Source organism: Peromyscus maniculatus, chromosome 8, assembly GCF_049852395.1.
Source record: "Peromyscus maniculatus bairdii isolate BWxNUB_F1_BW_parent chromosome 8, HU_Pman_BW_mat_3.1, whole genome shotgun sequence".
Lineage (NCBI taxonomy): Eukaryota > Metazoa > Chordata > Mammalia > Rodentia > Cricetidae > Peromyscus > Peromyscus maniculatus.
This window is the reverse complement of record NC_134859.1, coordinates 17525600-17544480: the sequence shown is the minus strand read 5'-3', so window position 1 is coordinate 17544480 and position 18881 is coordinate 17525600. Positions and strand designations below refer to the sequence as shown.

The window sequence follows — 18881 nt, the reverse complement described above, 5'->3', positions numbered from 1 at the left end:
TTTTGTTTGTTTGTTCTTTTTCAAGTTAAAAAATTATTTATATGGGTGTTTTGCCTATATGTATGGACTCATTGCATGTGTTTAGTGCTCCAGAAGAGATCCTGTAACTGGAGTCATAGATGATCATTACATGTGGATGCTGAGGACCAAACCCAGGTCCTCTGAAGGAAGAACAAGTGCTCTTAACTGCTGAGCCATCATCTCTCTCCAGCCCCAGTTTTTGTTCACTTTTGAAGTCTTCCCTGCTCATCTCAAAACAGTCATTCTTATGTTTTGAATGTTCCTTGTTGCTTTTGATAAGACATAAATGTTAGGTTTTGTTAATACTTTTTTTTCTCTCAAAACTGTTTCTCTGTGTAGCTCTGGCTGTCGTAGAACTCAGAAAACTGCCTCCCTCTAAATGTTAGTTCTTTTAAAATAAACAGTGAAATTGAAGTTCTCAACGTACCTAAAGGTGAACAATCCAGTTTTCAACATGTAGTGAAATGTGACAGTTCTGAAATGCCTCAGCTTTATCTTTTTATCCCCCTTCCCCCCATAGGAAGAATACAGAAATTCCATGCCTGCATCCAGTTTTCAACAACAAAAACTCCGTGTCTGTGAGGTTTGTTCAGCTTACCTTGGTCTCCATGACAATGACCGACGTCTTGCAGATCACTTCGGGGGCAAGTTACATTTGGGGTTCATTCAGATCCGAGAGAAGCTTGATCAGTTGAGGGTATGTTAATACATTCTTTTGGAGAACCCTTTAGAGTCTTATGTCTTGTAGTCACTTTTAGTTTTTTTTTTTTTTTTTTCTTTTGTTTTTTTGAGACAGGATTTCTCTGTGTAGCAGCTCTGGCTGCTCTGGAGCTTACTTTGTAGACCAGGCTGGGGATTAAAGGCATGAGCCACCGCCGCCGCCGCCACCACCACCACCACCACCACCACCACCACGCAATCATCTGTCATCTGTACTCTTTCTTTTCTTTTTGTTATTTTGTCTTTTTTTGTCCCCCATCTCCTTCCTTCCCGCCCCCCAGGGGAGGCTGAGGACTGAACCCAGGGCCTAGTACTCTACCATTTAGCTAAATCCCCAACCCCTCCTTTTTTTTCCCTTTTTTTTTTTTTTTTTTTTTTTTAAAATGTGTACCATGTTCTGCCTGCATGTATGCCTACAGGCCAGAAGAAGGCACCAGATCTCATTAGAGATGGTTGTGAGCCACCATGTGGTGGCTGGGAATTGAACTCAGGACCTCTGGAAGAGCAGCCAGTGCTTTTAACCGCTGAGCCATCTCTCCAGCCCCAGAAACATATTTAAACTTAAAGAGTACAGATGAGGGCTGGCAAGATGGCTTAGTGGTTAAGAGCACTGGCTGCTCTTCCTGAGGTTTTGAGTTCAATTCCCAGCCACCAGATGGTGGCTCACAACTATCTCTAGTGAGATCTGGTGCCCTCTTCTGACCTGTAGGCAGAACACTAGATAAATAACAAACATGTTTCTTGGTTTGTTTTGTTGTTGTTGTTGTTCTTGTTGGTTTTGGTTTTGTCTCTTTGTTGTTGTTGTTTCCAAAGGGTTTCTCTGTGTAGCTCTGGCTGTCCTGGAGCTCGCTCTGAAGACCAGGCTGGCCTCAAACTCACAGAGATCCACCTGCCTCTGCCTCCCAAGTGCTGGTATTAAAGGTGTGTGCCACTCTTGCTTATCGGAAGTTCAGAATTCTAAGATCATCTCCCAGTTTAAGGTCCATGTGTTGTGTTGAGACTTGGCCTCAACAAAAACATTTGCTTCTATTTTTCCCAGTAGCATTTTATATACTACATTACAGCTTTTGCAGGTCTGAGTTTGATTTCCTTGTCATGTGAGGTGACTGGTAGGAGTGGGGAAGGAAGTGATGCCACACCTAGGGATCTGTTCTCAACCAGACCAGCTGTGGGGAAGTGTGAAAGCTGACAATCCTGTGTACCTAGCTCAGATGAAGGATGACCATAGTTGGAGGTGTAGAGTTTTTTGGGACAGCTTACCTGGGCCGTGCTGTGTCCTCTCATCTAGAGGGTACTTGCTTTACTCACTGGGCAAAGAGATTTTTCATGCTATCTCAGCTTTAAGCAGGAAAGACTGGTGAGTTTTTGTATTAAGAGATGTGACGTATTCCCCCATTCAGGACTTTGTTTCATTCACTGTGCCCAGATGATGTATTACAGGGTTTTTGTTGCTTTAGTGGTGGGTTGTAAAGATACTTAGCACTTTTCAGCTATCTCAATTTGATGCTGATTTGGTGGTAAAGAGTATACAGAGCCTTCTGTTGCCTTTAGGATCAAGCCTGATGAATTGAATGTGCAATTTTGCTAATGTTATCATAGCACCACATTAAAAGTGAGCTACTTCTGGCTACCTTGGGTGTATGTGATCTGACTCAGTGTTTCTTTTCTTTTTCTAAAATGCTTGTAGAGAACCTATAGGATGAACAACTAACTCTGTGGCTTGGTTTGAAGCATTGTGATCAATTCCCTGTGACTTAGAAGTTCAGCCCACCCCTTTGTAATTTGTCACCAAATGTATAAAATGATTGTAAAGGTTTTTTCATTTGTTCTCTTGTTAGTTAAAAAATGAATAGAATATTGTTTCCTAAAAGTTGTTGCTTTTCCTTTATTTTCCCATTTTTCATTTATTTAGAAAACTGTGGCTGAAAAGCAGGAGAAGAGAAATCAGGATCGCTTGAGGAGAAGAGAGGAGAGAGAACGAGAGGAGCGGCTAAGCAGAAGGTAAGTAGACCATCCTCAGGAAGTGTTGTTTGCTATGTTGTGACCTGGAGTTGTCAGTGTTTGCCACATACAGAATCAGCCCCTATTTACTTATTTGTTTATTTATTTTGACATGAGGTGTCTTAGTTGGGGTTTTTATTGCTGTGAAGAGACACTGTGACCAAGGTAACTCTTATAAAGGAAAACATTTGATTGTGGTAGCTCGCTTACAGTTGAGAGGTTTAGTCCATTATTGTCGTGGTGGGAAGTAAGGCAGCATGCGGGCAGAAGGAGCTGAGGGTTCTTACATCTTGACCCACGGGCAATAAAAAGTAGTGGTCTGAGACCCTGGGTGGTAGCTTGAGCATAGGAGACCTCAAAGCCCATCCCCACAGTGACACACTTCCTGCAACAAGGCCACACCTACTCCAACAAGGCCTAATACATCCTAATAGTGCCACTCCCTTTGGGGACACCACATAGGTTTTCACTATGTAATCCAGGCTGGCCTAGAATTTGTAAAGATGTGCCTGCCTCTGCCTTCCAATAGCAGATTAGGGGAGGTGCTGTTTGTTTTTGTTCTTCAAGACAGGGGTTCTTTGTCTTGACTTGGCTGTCTTGAAACGAGCTCTATAGGCTGCCAGGCTGGCCTCAAACTCACAGCTTCACCTGTCTCTGCCTTCTGGGTACTGGGATTAAAGGCATGTGCCACCATTGCCCATCCATCCTTGAACCCCACAGAGCCAGCTCCTTTGACAGCTGGGGATGGAGCTTTTAGCAAATAGTGGATCAAAAGTGGATCAAGTGTGGATACAAAAGTGGATCTGTTGCTGGTAGCTAAGCTGCACGCAGTCTCAGGGCAGTACATTTTTGTAGGGAAATCATCAGCTTTGGACTGAAGGTGTGGAGCCTTTGTATGGGCTTTGTCGTTTTTTTGATTGGTCACATGGGACCACTGGGCAGACTTTCCCATAAGATACGTGGTTGGAATATGTTCCTGCCCATTGAGAAGTAGAGTATAAAAGCAAAAGCCCCCACACCAGTGAGGTACTAGGTACTAATGGGAGTTTGAAAGCAGGAAGAGTGGGTGGTGTGGTCTAGGCTAAGCTATCAGGGTTAGAACTGACTGACTGGACTTGGAGTTATGTGAGGAGAAGGAATAAAGCTGGCCTCATGGTTTCTTTGCTTTGCTTTTTGGTGTTTTTGGAACAGATTTTTTTTCTGTATGTTCTTCCTGGCTGTCATGAAACTTGTTCTGTAGACTCAGGGATCTGTCTGTCTTACTTTCTGTACTGGGACTAAAGGTGTGCACTTCCACGCCCAGCTGGCCTCTTGGTTTCTAATCTGGAATTGTTCCTTAACTAGGATAGCGAAGATGGAACCAGGAATAGTAGGTAGAATTTGGCTATATTCAATTTGAGATGCCTGAGAAGTATTCAGGTAGATGTGTTGGATTTAATTTGAGTTCAAAGAAGAGATCAGAGCCAGAAATAACCATGCTATGCTCTTTCAAAGGACACCTTTTTTGTTTTGATAGTATCTCACGAGTTGCTTTGACTGGCCTAGAACTGTGTAGACCAGGCTGGCTTCAGAGTCAGGGATCCATCCATCTGCCTCTAATTCCTGGGTGGTGGGATTAAAGATGTTTTTTATTTTCCTGTTTAGGTCTGGATCAAGAACCCGAGATCGCAGGAGGTAGGTTTCCAGATCCACCACAAGATTCTCAGGTTGAATGCTTTTTTTATGCAGAAACATTTAACAATTGGTTTTTACAGCTTTACAACTTTGGTAAGCAAGGCTGACTTGTGAAGAGCATAGGAATTGGTTAGGGCTTAGCACAATAGAAACTGCTCCCCCTCCTCTCCTCTCTCCTCCCCAGGCCTGCAGACCAACTAGGAGTGTCCAATTGGTTCGAGGCAGGTTTTCTCTGTGAATCCCTGGCTGTTCTGGGACTGACTTTGTAGACCAGGCTGGCCTCAATTTTAGAGACTTACCTACTTGCCTCTGCCTCCTGAGTATTGTGATTAAAGGCATGCCCCATCACACCTGGCCAAATTCTATGCTTTCAAGAGACATTATCTAGGGGACAGGTTTGGCCATCAGATTAATTCAGGGGAGTCTTTAGTCCCAAATTGTAAATTTGTAGGAGGAAAGAGAGAAATCCCAGGAAAGCTGAAGGCCAAAAGATACTAAGAGGGGGAAGAATGGGGACAGACCTTTGAAATATTGACCTTAGTGATATTGAAATATTGACCTTACTCTCAAAATCATTTGGGTTTTCCAGGTCACGATCCCGGGATCGGCGACGGAGGCGATCTAGATCTACCTCCCGAGAGCGGAGAAAGTTTTCCCGTTCCAGGTCCCGAGATAGACACCGGCGCCATCGCAGTCGTTCCCGGAGCCATAGCCGGGGTCACCGCCGGGCTTCCAGGGACCGGAGTGCAAAATACAAGTAACTACTCTGACTTCCTCAGTAACTGCAGCCAGGAGCAAGCCCTTTCTCTTTGTATTCCCAAGTCTGCTGGGGTCTGTCATGCTGGCCTTTAGGCCACTACATCTGGTAGGGACAAGGTTGGGCTTGTGGAGAGGCAGGATCTGGGTGGCTAGCACCCTGTGTTGGTGCCCTGAGGAATAGAGAGCGGCACCCAGTGCTTGGAATAGTGTAGGGCTGAATAACTCTCCCATGGCCCTCTGGGCCGCACTGCATTTGGCTGGGCTTTATGTCCTTTAACTTGGTAAAGAGCAGCTAAGGTTTTTGTCTTGAACAGGTCCTGCTTAATTACCTCTCCTGTAACTTTGGTTTTGTTTCATTTTGAGACAGACCCTCACTTTGTAACCTAGGTTGTCTTGAACTCAAGATCCTCCTGCTTCAGCTTCCCGAGTGCTGAAATGAAAAGTGTATACCACCATGCTTGACTTATGTGATTTTCCATTCTGTCTTTTTCCATTGTCTTTACATACTGGGTCATATTCCACAAGCATAACTTTATTGTATTCCCATTTGCTTTGTTTCTGTTAAACACTGAAGACTTCCTTTATTAAAAATCTTTTCTTTTTATTTATTTATTTTTTAAGATTTATTTTTATTATGTGTGTGTGTTAATGTTTTATGTCACAAATGTTAGTGTATGTTGTGCGTGTGCGTGCGTGCGTGCGTGCGTGCGTGCGTGCGTGCGTGCGTGTGTGTGTGTGTACACTGTTGGAGGACAAAAGAGTCTTGAATCCTCTGGAGCTAGAGTTACTGGTGATTCTGACACCCAACATGGGTGATGAGTGTGGTCCTCCACAAGAGCATCATATCCTGACCTATCTCTCCAGCCCCTTAAACCTTTCAAATGTTACTTTTTATCAGTTACTTTTGAGACCAAATCTCACTCTGTAGCCCAGGCTGGCCTCAGACCTAATCTCTCCTGTCTCACCCTCCTAAGTGTGAGATTACAGGTATAAGCCACCATCCACAGCTCAAAGGATTACTTTTCTTTGTTTGTTTTAATGATTTCCTGTGTGATTAGTTAAGACACCAGATGCAGTCAGGCTTGGCTGTCTTCTGATCTGTTCAGAGGCACCTGAGGCCAGGCAGCAGGGATGGTGCACACCCTTTAATCTAGTACTGGGGAAGCAGAGGCAGGCGGATCTCTGGGAGTTTAAGGCCTGGTCTACAGAGTGAGTTCCAAGACAGCTGAGACTACACAGAGAAACCCTGTCTTGAACTCTCCTCACACCCCTGACAAAAAAAGGCAATTGCGTGTGGTGGGGGCATGGCCTTCTCTAGTCCAGGGTTGAGGGTCTACTTTACTGGATCCTGTGCAGCCAGCCAGAAGGAGATGGTAGCCTCTGCTGAGCCTCTGGTTCCACTTTCCCAGGTTCTCCAGGGAGCGCTCATTGAGAGAGGAATCGTGGGAGTACGGGCGGAGTGAGCGAGGGCCCACTGACTGGAGGTTGGAGAGCTCCAATGGCAAGACTGCATCGCGGAGGTCGGAGGAGAAGGAGGCTGGCGAGATCTGAACCTGGCTCTGGCACTGTAAATAGTCTAACAAACATTCAGCACAGCCTAAATTACCCTTTATATTTGCTGGATATAACTCATCTTTTGTAGTTAAAATTTCTATTGTTTGGCCCTAGCTGTGAGTTTCTAGAGTTGTTCAGAGCTGCTCCTGTGTTTGGGGTTATGTTGTATAGGAACAAATAAATTTGGCGGCTGCCTCCTGACAGCTGTGTTGGGGTGTCTGCTGTCCTCTACTCTAGAGGCACTTCACTAGGATCCTGCACTTGTGGAGATAAAGGCTGGTGCTGCCATTACCTTAGAAAACTGACCAAATATCTGACCACTTTAACTTTTGGTATCCTATGTGCCAGGGCACTCCCAACACACTTAACTGAGCCAGATGTATGTGGCTTCCCTGCCTGGCTCACACTGCATCTCAGCTGCTCGTCTACTCTCAATGTAAACCATAGAGCAGACTCTGGGTGAGAGGGGGCAGCCATATTACAAACTCATTTTCTTAGGGAGAGCTATAGCTATTGAAACCTTAGCTTAGGTGAGCACATTGCAGTTCCACTTTATTACTTAGGTAGAATAAAGACATAGATGACCCCTACCTGCCAATCAGGAGGTCCTTGGGAGAGGGTTGCAGCTTAGGTCAGGTATCTTGGGTGGTTTACACTCGGGGTAGGCTTATTGTTAACCCCTGAGCATATGTTGTTGCTTACAGAGGACCAATGCCTTCAGATCAAAGTGAAGCCCAAATAGAAAAGATAACTGAAGCGTCTTCCCTTCACTTGTCCTGGGGGGGTTAGAGTTTGTTTTCAGAGGGACCTGTAGTTGGTTGTGTTAAACATAAAAGCCCCCTCTCTATGCCATACTTGTTAAGGTTTAGGTGCTGTCTTGAGCTGTAGGTTTGATGGCCACACATAGGATCTTGAGATCTTGTAGTGTGGCTCCTGGTGCTGCCCTAGGCTCCCTTTTATGGAGGATGTGTGTGGGTACCTGCAGTGCTGATGGTGAAACAGGCTTTCCCAGGTCAACTGTCTCCATATGAAAGGAGGTGGAGTGGGATATCCCTGAAGGACCCCACTGGGGCTCAGTGCTGTGCACAGGTGCCATGTGTAGGTTTCATCTCTAGCCCTTTGGCCTCCAGGTGGGACTCAATTTAGCTTTGCTCTGCTCTCTTCCTGGAATAAGGCTTGTACCTGGTCCCAGGTGAACATTTTGACTAGTTGTGTACTCATTTTGCTTCCTGGACTCTTTAGGGGACATAACTGGACAGTTCTCCTCAGAGTCAGCATTATGTCTGGTTTGAATTCTTTCTGTACTTTTTCTGTCTAGATATAAATTTGAATGTGGAGAAACAGCTGTTTTATTGGGGTGTAAAGTTACTGGAAACATTTCTGTACCGTGGCCTGTGGTACCCTCAGAGGATAATTCCTAGGCTCATGTGGCATACTGCAGCTGCTGAGGTACAGTAGGCAGACCTCCTGCTTAGGTAGCATCCTTTGGGTGGTCAGGGTCCCTAGAGTTGCAGAAAGGCCACTTGTTTAATCTCTTGTGGAGGATGTTTTTACCAAAGGCAGTGTAGCATTTGTTTGTTTGGAAGGACAGTCTTGCCTTGTTACCCAGGCTGTTGAACTTCAGGACTGAAGATTCCTGTCTCTGTCTCCAAGTAGCTGGCACTGATGACTGTGCCAACACATCTGGATGGTTTGTTTTATTGTCCTTTTCTTTTTCTTTCTTTCTTTCCTTCCTTCCTTCCTTCCTTCCTTCCTTCCTTCCTTCCTTCCTTCCTTCCTTCCTTCCTTCCTTCCTTCCTTCCTTTCTTTCTTTTTTTTTTTTTCTAGACAGGGTTTCCCTGTGTAGCCCCGGCTGTCCTGGAACTCATTCTGTAGAACCAGCTGGCCTCGACCTCAGAGGTCTGCCTACCTCTGCCTCCTGATGTTTTGTTTTCTTAATTGGAGTTTTCATGGAGAAAGGGAACTAGGAGAACAGATAACCATAAATCTGTGTGTGTTTGTTGGTGGCTCAGGCCATTATGTAAGAAGTTATGGGATCTACCATCTGCAACCTGAGGGACCAGGACAGGTGCCAATTAGATTCTAGCCCCAAGAACTGGGAGAGCCAGTAGTTTTCATCCTGGCCTTTTGTGAGGCCGACTAATCAGGACCACCCACGGGTAGGGTACAGGAGGAGCAGATGTGCCCTTCCTGGACACTGTTGTTCTTTGCAGGCCCTTGGTGACAGCACTGCATTGGGCAGGACAGTCCTAACTCTGGCTTGTGATGCTAATGCTTCTCCAATCCACCCTGTGTTTTCCCATGTCATGTAGTGTGTGTTGTGCATGTGCTCTGAGAGATGACTTCACATACAGGACGTAGTTTGTCTTATGTTGAATAAGAACTGAAGGACATATTCATATGGGATATATAGCAAATGGGGCAGCAGATTAAAATCAGGTTCTTCAATGACCATGATTGATTCTTAGGCAAGAAGAAAGCATTACCTTCTCTCTGAAATCAGATGAAAACAGGGTTTGGGAGCTCCTGGTCCCCTTGTGTACATGATAAGCACTAGGGCCTAGGGACGCAATCCTGGGTCTAGAGTCTAGCAACATTGGGCCTTTACCACAAGCCTTCCTGATATTGGAAGTTATTTTTGTCTTGTCTCATGTAGGTCAGCCTTGTGCCAATAGGTGGCACTGTCCCAGTTTTGGAGACTGTTTTAGATGTCCTGGGCACCTAAGCTATCTATCAGCACCCACAGCCCTATACACCCACCTTCCTGCAGGGAGGGGTGGGCCTATCAGTGAATTAGGCCCCGCCCATGTGGATCTGAAAACAGTCAGGAGGATGAACATGAAGCATCCATAGAGAGTGTCTAACCATGACTACTCCTGCACTTAGAGGACCTGTGGTACTGTAATTCTCTGAGGGATAAAAGTGGCAGGTATTTGCCCAGGATGGCCAAATCAGTCCTCAATATTTGTGATGAATAACCCTAGGCCTGCCACACTAGAGACCTCTTGAATCTCCTAATGTTCCATGGTCATTTTAACAGGCAAAAGGCTGGAACTTCATCATATTAACTTGGGGATCTGTGACTCTTGGACCTTGACCCGTGCATCGGGAGGGTGGTAGGCCCTTAGTACTCAGGAGACATGAGAGAGAGAGGAGATGTAGGATATGCCCCTTGGAGGACCCATCTCCAGTTTAATAATACTTGGAAGCCAGCACCTAAATGTTGTGGCTCGGGAACATTACTGTCCAGGCCCACATGGTGTGCCAGACATCCAGAGTAGGGCCAGGCAAAGGCCAACAGGCTGACATCGGCCCAGGAGCTGTGGGAGCGGTTGCTTACCTTGATGGGGCCTCTCCAGAGGGTCAGTCTGTCAGCCACCGGGCTGTGGGCTGTAATCGGCAGTCTGTGAGCTCTGGTTTCCAGTTTGCCATGACCTGGGAACCTTAAGTTTTCTTGGGCTACCAAGACTCAGATTTTTCCTACCTGGCTTATATTATTAGAATACACGGAATTTTAGTGTGTGTTCTATCCTTGTCAGTGTCTTCTGCCTCCTGAGTCGTTAACACACTTCCTTGGGTCTGCTTACTAATAAAATGAACATAATTACTTCTCAGATAAGTAAATGGACAGCTGTTAGGTGTGTGACTCCTAGCACATGTTCTTTCAGAACTGTGATATTTATGGAATGCCCATGATGTATTCCAGTGATAGCAAAATACAGCAAATCTTCATATAACAAACTACTATTACAGCCATTTCTGATGTGTGTAAGTCAGTGATGTTTATGTATCCACAGTGTTGTGCAGTCATCACTGTTAGTAAGTTGCAGGATGTTATCATCCAGACAGAAACTCCAGCTCACTAGCTAAAACCATCCAGCTCCTTCTGAAGCTCTTGGCAACCAGGAGTCTGTTTTCTGTCCCTATAGTTTGCTCATTTGGATATTTCACAAACGGATTCATTCACTGTATGGCCTTTGGTGTATTGGCTTCTACTCAAGGTGTCTGCAAAATTCAGTGGCATGATATAATCTCACATTTATGGGTGGAGAATATTCCATTCTAAGTGTGAACTTCATGTTATTTACTTTTACTCTTGATGGTTAATCTGATCAACTCAAAGGGTTTTAGAATCACCATTAAAACACCCCGAGTGTGTCTGTGAAGGTGTTTCCAGAGGTTTCAGTGAGAAAACCCACCCAGATATAGGCTGCAGTGTTCTAAACTCCGGGGTCCTAGATTGAATAAAAAGGAGGGAAAGAGCTGAGCACCAGCCGTCATCTCTGCTTCCTGACTGCAGATGCAGTGCGACCAGCTGCCTTAAGTTCCTGCAACCATGACTTCCCCCCACCAGGACTGTACCCTTATACTGTGAACTAAAATAAAGCTCCTTCCCTCGGCTGATCTCGTCAGCTATTCTGTCTAACACCCACTCATCTTCATCACCTCCTGATGCTGTGTGCTGCTGCTGCCTCCTGGATTATCACTGATGGTCTGCGGTGGCTGTTATCCAAAGATGTCTCGTGTGCCCAGGGAAGAAGACACTGCTGTTGCTGCCCAGAATTCCTAACAACCCTTGAGTTGGGTTCATTCCTACCCAGACTTGATTTTGTCTTTTTCTTATCAGAGTCTCACTATACAGCTCTTGAAATCACAGAGGTCTGCTTGTCTCAACCCAGGGCATATAGGAGGGCTGGAGATGTCGTGATACCAAACCTGATACATCAAACCCAGGGTCTGCTCTGCAAGGTGGATGTTTATCTAGGAGAGCATTTCGTTATGCCTTCCAGCTCTGTTGACCTGTTTACACCTAGGTGGGTGCTAAGCTGGGCCAATTCTTGAGTATTTGTCTAAAGGTAGCAGGAGAGAAGGAAACTGTATTCCGGCAAATTCATGTTGAACCTGGTGGGAAGCCCAGGGTAGGCGTGAACCCAGCCAAGTACTGCAGGACAAGAGGCTGTCCACAAACTTTGGGCAGACGACTCTGCTTGGTCCCTCTTCCCCTCCCTCTGCTTCCCCTTCTCTTTGCTCCTTGGGGGACCTAAGTCCCAGGCTAGGGATGTGTCCCCCTAGACACCTAGAGACGCTGCTATGCATTGTGACCTCTTTGGGCACCATATAGCAGATACCCTGCATACCAGATAGTTACATTAGAAATCACAGCAGTAGCAAAATTACATTGATGAAGTAGCAACAACATAATTTCTTGTCACCACAACGCGAGGAACTGTATTAGAGGGTCACAGCGTGGGACGGTTGAGAACCACTGCTTAGGTCCTGGTGGCTTCCCACCCCAGTCCCAGCACCTTTGCACGTGCAGACAAGCCAGGGACACAGGCTTCTTCCTACTTAGGCTTTATTCAAAGACCAAGAGGTACAGGTGCGAGGGAGGGGGAGGGCCTGGCCAGAAGGCAAGCCTGGCAGGAGGCAGCCCTGAGGCTCCAGCTTAACGGTACTTGGAGGTCAGCACGGTGCTCACAGAGGCAAGGAATTTGTCCAGAGAGGCATGCACCGCGGGGGTGAACTCAGGCTGGTGGCTGGCCAGGGTCACCTGCAGGCAATGGCTCAGGAGCTGTGGAGACACGAAGGGTCAGTAGCAGTAGTGGCAGTAGATGTCCTAGATGCCTGGATTCCCTTTCTGGAATCACTGGGTTCTCTGCCCTGGGCACGTGGGGCCCCACGCCCTCCCTGCGGGTCCCAGATCCTGCTCCCCAGCACACACCTTGAAGTTGACAGGGTCCACACGCAGCTTGTGAGCGTGCAGGTCGCTCAGAGCAGACAGGGCACCGGGCAGGTCATCAAGGTTGTCGGCAGCGGTGGCCAGGGCATCGGCGACCTTCGCGCCTTGGGTTTTGACCTGGGCAGAGCCGTGGCTCACATCAAAGTGAGGGAAGTAGGTCTTGGTGGTGGGGTGGCTTTCGAACATCCTGTGGGAGGAAGAGTTGAGGTTACAGGACAGCACAAGTAGGGGGCTGCCTGCCCACTGAGCACCAGATCTGCTTTGGATCCCGTGGTCCTTACAGAGCAGAGGCCCCCGTCTCCTCCCTAGAGCCTCCGCGCCATATTCAGCACGATGGCCGCCAATCTTACTCCAGACAGTCTTGACGTTGGCCTTGTCCTCTGCAGAGAGCACCATGATGATTCCTTTCTGAGTCTGTGAGAATCAGAAGTGTGTTGGATCTGCAGCAAATTGCATTTACATACCTGCTGCGCCTGGGCCACGCCCTCGGGTCGGCCCTCATTGGCTGGCTAGGGCGGTGCGCTGCAGAGCAAGGCCGGCAGGGGGCGATCGGGTTCTTGGAGGCGGCGATCGGCCTCCACCGGGGACGGTGGGGTGGGGAGGAGGGAATCCTCATCACCCTCTGGGGTGCTTCTTGCCCCTTCATTTGTCTGCAGTGATGGTGTTTGGGGAGAAGTAAGGGTCCCAGTGCCTTGGGCAGAGAAGGAAGTCGCTCAGACCAGCCTGAGCAGTGCCCATCCTCCCTCCACCTTGCCCTGGGTCCCAGCTTCTCACTCTCCTTCCTAACCCACACACTCCCTGCTCTGGCTGGCCCCACACTCTTCTGGAAACAAGAAGGGTAAGATGCTAGGGACCCACAGAGGAGCCCTCTCCCTGTCTTCTCTCCCCTCTCCCCTCTCTCTTCCCTGTGTCTAATCTCTGCTCTCCTGGATCCTCTTTCTTTTCTTTTCTTCCCCCTAGCCCTCCCTTTCCTCCTTTTGTGTGGACAGGTTTTGCTGGGTTGTCCAGGCTGGCCTGGAATCCTTTGGCTCAAGTGAACCTCCTGGCTCAGCCTCCTAAGAGCAGGGAACTGCAGGGTCGGGCCAGCAGACTCCCTGACTTCATCTTAGCTGCCCAGTGCTCCCAGTGCTCCCATGGATGAAAAGAGCTGGTTTTGGTATCACAGGTGGGGAACCTCGGGTCCTGGCAGGCTGAGCCCAGGAATCCAAGGTCAGTCTCTGCAGAGAGAGACCTCATCTTTGTTATAGGTAGCAAACAATAGCAAAGAAGCTGGAGATGTAAGTGGATGGCAGAATGTTTACCTAGTGTGAGGAAGGTTCTGGATTCAGTCCCAGCACTGCAAAAATAGATGTATGATAAAACAGCATGAGGCAGTGGTCAATGGAAGCTCCTGGGCTCAGTTCCAACTTCTGTGACTTGGCTTGAGGGAGACAGAGCAGAGGGACAAACTTCCCAACTGGAATCACAGAAAGTGACTGAAGTCCAAATGGCTGTTTATTTCTTCTTTCTCTCTTTTCTCTCATTCATTCTGATTTTTCTCTCTTCCCCCTCCATCCCTCCCTCTGTTTTTCCCACGTGTGTGTGTGTGTGTGTGTGTGTGTGTGTGTGTGTGTGTGTGAACAGTTGTTCTGCTGTGATGTTTGTTTTGTGCTTAGCTGGTATGGGTCAAGTGATAGTTCAAAAGAAGTGGCATATATTCGTAGGACTTTCCTTCTCCAGCTCCTGAGATGACTTCTTGAAGGCCAGTTCTTCCCAGAGGCCTTGATCAGAGACATCTCTGCACCTTTTACTCTTGCTGGCCTCCTCTACTGCAGCTGCAGAAAGACCCCTGGCACAAGACAGTAGGACCATGCTCTCTGTTGACATGTCAGGGACACAGACAACTGAGATGTACACAGATTTTATTCAGACCAAGAGGTTCCAGTGTAAGACAGGAAGGAGGGCCTGGTCATGGACTCAGAGGATGATGGCTGTGCTGAAGTCTGGGGTTACAGCATTTGGAGGTCAGCTCTGTACTCACAGCAGCAAAAAGCTTGTGGGTGGAGCTGTTCTGACCCCAACCTTAGATTCAGGTGCTTCCTCCTCTTTCCTGCTCCCCTCCCCCCAGGCAGGCGTCTATCTAGTAAGACTTGAGGGTCCCACTACCTGGGGCACAGACATCATCCTTTTGCAGAACTGCCCAGCAGCATGCTTCCTCTCTTTCCTACCCTGTACCTCTTGGTTCTGCCCCAGTTCCAGCCTCAGCTTCATCCTGGCTCTGAGGACAAGACAGATAAGATGCTGGGGAGTTAGAGACATACCATGGCTAGAGCCCAGGGCTCTCTACCTATTCGGTTTCAGTCTCTCCTCCCTGAGACCCTTAAAGGGTAAGTCTCAGTCTTAGGGAGCACAAAAGCAGCCAAATTCCTCTCCTCTCCTCTCCTCTCCCCTCCCCTCCCCTCCCCTCCCCTCCCCTCCCCTCCCCTCCTCTCCTCTCCTCTCCTCTCCCCTCCCCTCCTCTCCTCTCCTCTCCTCTCCTCTCCTCTCCTCTCCTCTCCTCTCCTCTCCTCTCCTCTCCCCTCCTCTCCCCTCCCCTCCTCTCCTCTTCTCTTCCCTTCTCTCTTCCCCTCTCCCCTCCCTGCTCTCCTCAGCTCTCCTTCCCCTCCCCTCCTGCCCTCTCCTCTCCCTCCTCCTGTTCTTTCTCCCCTCCTCCACACTCCTTCCTCCCTTCTCTCCTCCCCCCTTCCTCTATCCCTCTTTCCATCCAGATGTGTCTTTGTTTAGACTTACTGAGGACTTTGGGCTCAGTCCCAAACTTTACTTCAGCCCTCTCTGGGTGGAGAGATATGACAGAGACTCTCTGCCATTGATAACACACGAGGGTGTGGAAGCTTGGGTGGACTTTAGCCTTTATCTTATGTGTTTTCCTGCTTATAAGTAAAAATGAGGTGGCTGCAGAGACAGCTCAGCCGTGAAGAGAGCTTGCTGCCCTTCCAGAGGACCTGAGTGTGGTTCCCAGCAGCCATGTGTGGTGGGGCACCACCTGTAACTCCGGCTCCAGTTTCTCAGGGTTCATCACCCTCTCTGACTTCTGTAGGTATCTGCACCCTTGGCATATGCACAGGCATGCATCCTCACCACTGAAAATACAAAATAAATCTTTAAAGAGATAAAAATGAGTAGGCTGTGAGGAAACCAAGTCCACAGGGGAGAGGAAGAATGAACTGCCCAGGTACTCAGCAGTCCTCGCCCAGAAGCCACTGAATGTGGTACTTGCCACCCTTCTCAAGCTGTATCCACTGCAACATACACTGGCAGCTTCAGCGAAAGGCCTGGCAACCTTAATGAAGTTCCAGGTCACAGTACCCAGTCAGACAGTCAAAGATGCCAGCCCGAAGCCAGTGGCCTCAGACCGAGGACAGGCGAGTTCCTGGCTGCTGCCAACAGCCAGGCAAGCAGAGGGCAACCCCTCAGTGGAGGCTTCTCTAGTGAGCCCAGTGTTCAGACTCCTGTAGAGCACCTGCATCTGGCTGCAACCTGCTGCTTAGCTGTCTGTCCTGCTAGACTGCAGTTTCACAAGCCATCCTCCCCCAGCCTGTGTTTGCACAAGCAAGTCAGGGATGGAGTACACAAACACGTATTCAGTGTTCACGTTGGTTTTTTTAAGACGGGGTCTCACTGGCCTGGAACGTGCTCTGTAGACCACGCTGGTCTTGAACTGACAGAGATCTCTCTGCTTTTGCCTCTGGAGTGCTCTGATGAAGAACATGTGATACCACACCTGCCCCTACATATTCACTTATGATAATAAGGTTTTTTTTTTTTTTTTTTTTTTTTTTTTTTTTTTTTTTTTTGGTTTTTTTTCGAGACAGGGTTTCTCTGTGTAGCTTTGCGCCTTTCCTGGAGCTCACTTGGTAGCCCAGGCTGGCCTCGAACTCACAGAGATCCGCCTGCCTCTGCCTCCCAAGTGCTGGGATTAAAGGCGTGCGCCACCACGCCCGGCGATAATAAGGTTTTTGTCTTGTGTTATTTGTTCTTGTGGTACTTTTTACTATTATTTAGAGATTTATTTTTTTAATTTACTTATTTTTATTTTATGTGCATTGGTGTTTTGGTCTGGGTGTCAGGTGCCCTGGAACTGGAATTACAGACAGTTCTGAGTTGCCATGTGTATGCTGGGAATTGAACCAGGGTCCTCTGGAAGAGCAGAGCAGTCAGTGCTTCTAGCCACTGAATCACCTCTCCAGCCCCTAGAGATTGATTGATTGATTGATTTTTAGTGTTTTTGAGACTGAGTTTCTCTGTGTAGTTTTGGTGTCTGTCCTGGATCTTGCTGTGTAGACCAGGCAGCCTGGCCTCAAACTCACAGAGATCCTCCTGGCTCTGTCTCCCGAATGCTGGGATTCAAGGCATGTGCCACCACCGCCCAGCCTAGATTTATTTTTATTTAATTAAAAAACATGTAGCCGAGTGTGGTAGTTTAAATGTAATTCGCCCCTAAATTCCCATAATCTCATAGAGAGTGGCACTATTAGGAGGTGTGGCTTTGTTGGGGTGGGCATGAGCTTGTTGAATGAAGTGTCTCACTGTGGGGGCAGGCTTTGAGGTTACCTATGCTCAGGATACCGTCTAGTGTCTCAGTCAACTTCCTGTTGCTGTCTGATTAAGATGTAACGAGCATCGCCGGGTGGTGGTGGCGGCGGCGGCGGCGGCGGCGGCGGCGGCGGCGGCGGCGGCGGCGCACGCCTTTAATCCCAGCACTCGGGAGGCAGAGCCAGGCGGATCTCTGTGAGTTCGAGGCCTGCCTGGGCTACCAAGTGAGCTCCAGGAAAGGCGCAAAGCTACGCAGAGAAACCCTGTCTCGAAAAACCAAAAAAAAAAAAAAAAAAAAAAAAAAAAAAAAAAAAAAAAAAAAGATGTAAGGATCACCACATCTGCCTGCACGCTGCTCTGCTCCCTGCCATGATGATAATGGGCTGAACCGTAAACGAGGGCCCCCAATTGAATGTTTTCTCTAGAAGCCTTGCCATGGTCATTGAGTCTCTTTTCAGCAATAGAAACCCTGACTAATACAGCTGGAATGGTGGTGCAAAGTTTAAATCCCAGCACATGGAGTACAGAGGCAAGCAGATCTTAGTGAGTTCAAGGCCAGCCCAGTCCTCCAGGACAGCCAGGCAGTTATAGAGAGAAATCCTATCCTACAGATGAGGCTTCATAGATGGCTCAGCTGTTTGAGCAATTGTTGCTCTTTCAGAGAACCTGAGTTCAATTTCTAGCACCTACGAGGTGGCTCACAACCATCTGTAACTGTAGTTCCATATGGGGACCTGACACCCCCTTCTGACCTCCATGGTCGCCAGGCACAATTGCAGTGCACAGACACATGTAGGTAAAACATTCGTCCACAGAAAAACATTCAAAATCTCTTTAAAGGATTTTTTGTCTTTTTTTTTTTTTTTTTTTTTGAGATAAGGTTTCTCTGTTTTAACAGCCCTGACTATCTTGGAACTTGTTCTGTAGACCAGACTGGCCTCAAACTCAGAGAGCCTCGTGCCTCTCTCTGCCTCCTGAGTATGAGGATTAAAGGTGTGTGCCACCATCGCACGGCATTTAAAGTATTTTTTATTATTTTTATTTCTGTATATATTTCTGTACCCCTGTGTGAAGTGTCCATGGAAGCCAGAGGCATCCGTCCTCACTCCAGCTGGACTTTCAGGCTCTTGAGAGCTGCCTGACATGGATGCTGAGAAATGCTTGGGTCCTGGGTAAGAACAGAACATTTCATAATTTCTAACCTATCACTTTAGCCTTATTTGTTTATTTCTTTATTTTTAATTTTACGGCAAAGCCTCACCATGAGCCCGCCCTGTCCTGGTGTTCTCTTTGTAGAATGTGCTAGTGTTGAACTTGCAGAAATCCACCAGCTTCTGTCTCTGGAGTACTGAAGTTAAAAAACATATTCCAACACACATCATCCTGTGGCTTTTTTGTTGTTGTTGTTGTTTTACAATTTGTGACAGCCAGAGCTGCAGAGATGGCTCGGTGTTTAGGAGCCCTGGTTGCTTTCCACAGGACCTGGATTTGATTTCCTGAACACATGTATCAGCAACTCACAACTATCTGTATCTCCAGTTCCAGGAGATCCAACACTCTCTTCTTGCCTCCAAGGATACTGCATACACATGATATATAGCAAACATAGAAAACACTTATACAAGTAAAAATAAAATTATCTATCTATCTATCATCTATCTGTCTATCTATCTATCTATCTATCTATCTATCTATCTATCTATCTATCTATCATCTCTCATCTATCTCTCTATCTAGATATAGCTGGGCATAGAGGCACACACTGCTAATTCTAGTGCTGGGAGACAGACACAGGTGGGTCTCTATTGGGTTGAAGCCAGTCTGGTCTATATGATGAATT

General features: G+C 47.5%; 2 protein-coding genes across 3 annotated transcripts in view; one reads left to right on the top strand and one right to left on the bottom strand.

Moving 5' to 3' along the window:
- Luc7l (LUC7 like) overlaps positions 1-11130 on the top strand; it is a 33331-nt gene extending 22201 nt beyond the window's left edge. For both annotated transcript variants that reach the window (XM_006978844.4, XM_015997590.3), the window contains 5 exons: positions 542-718; positions 2654-2742; positions 4387-4416; positions 5006-5173; positions 6585-11130. In XM_006978844.4, coding sequence (XP_006978906.1) covers positions 542-718; positions 2654-2742; positions 4387-4416; positions 5006-5173; positions 6585-6726 — 606 coding nt within the window. In that variant the 3' untranslated portion in view covers positions 6727-11130. The remainder of the gene's footprint in view (positions 1-541; positions 719-2653; positions 2743-4386; positions 4417-5005; positions 5174-6584) is intronic.
- A 938-nt stretch (positions 11131-12068) lies between these two features.
- On the bottom strand, positions 12069-12913 carry LOC143274543 (hemoglobin subunit alpha-like). The gene is made up of 3 exons (XM_076578086.1): positions 12773-12913; positions 12452-12658; positions 12069-12301 (listed from the first exon to the last, which is right to left on the bottom strand). Exons 1-3 carry the CDS (start codon positions 12863-12865, stop codon positions 12176-12178), a joined length of 426 nt encoding a protein of 141 aa, XP_076434201.1. The 5' UTR covers positions 12866-12913; the 3' UTR covers positions 12069-12175.
- Between the last annotated feature and the right edge of the window lie 5968 nt (positions 12914-18881).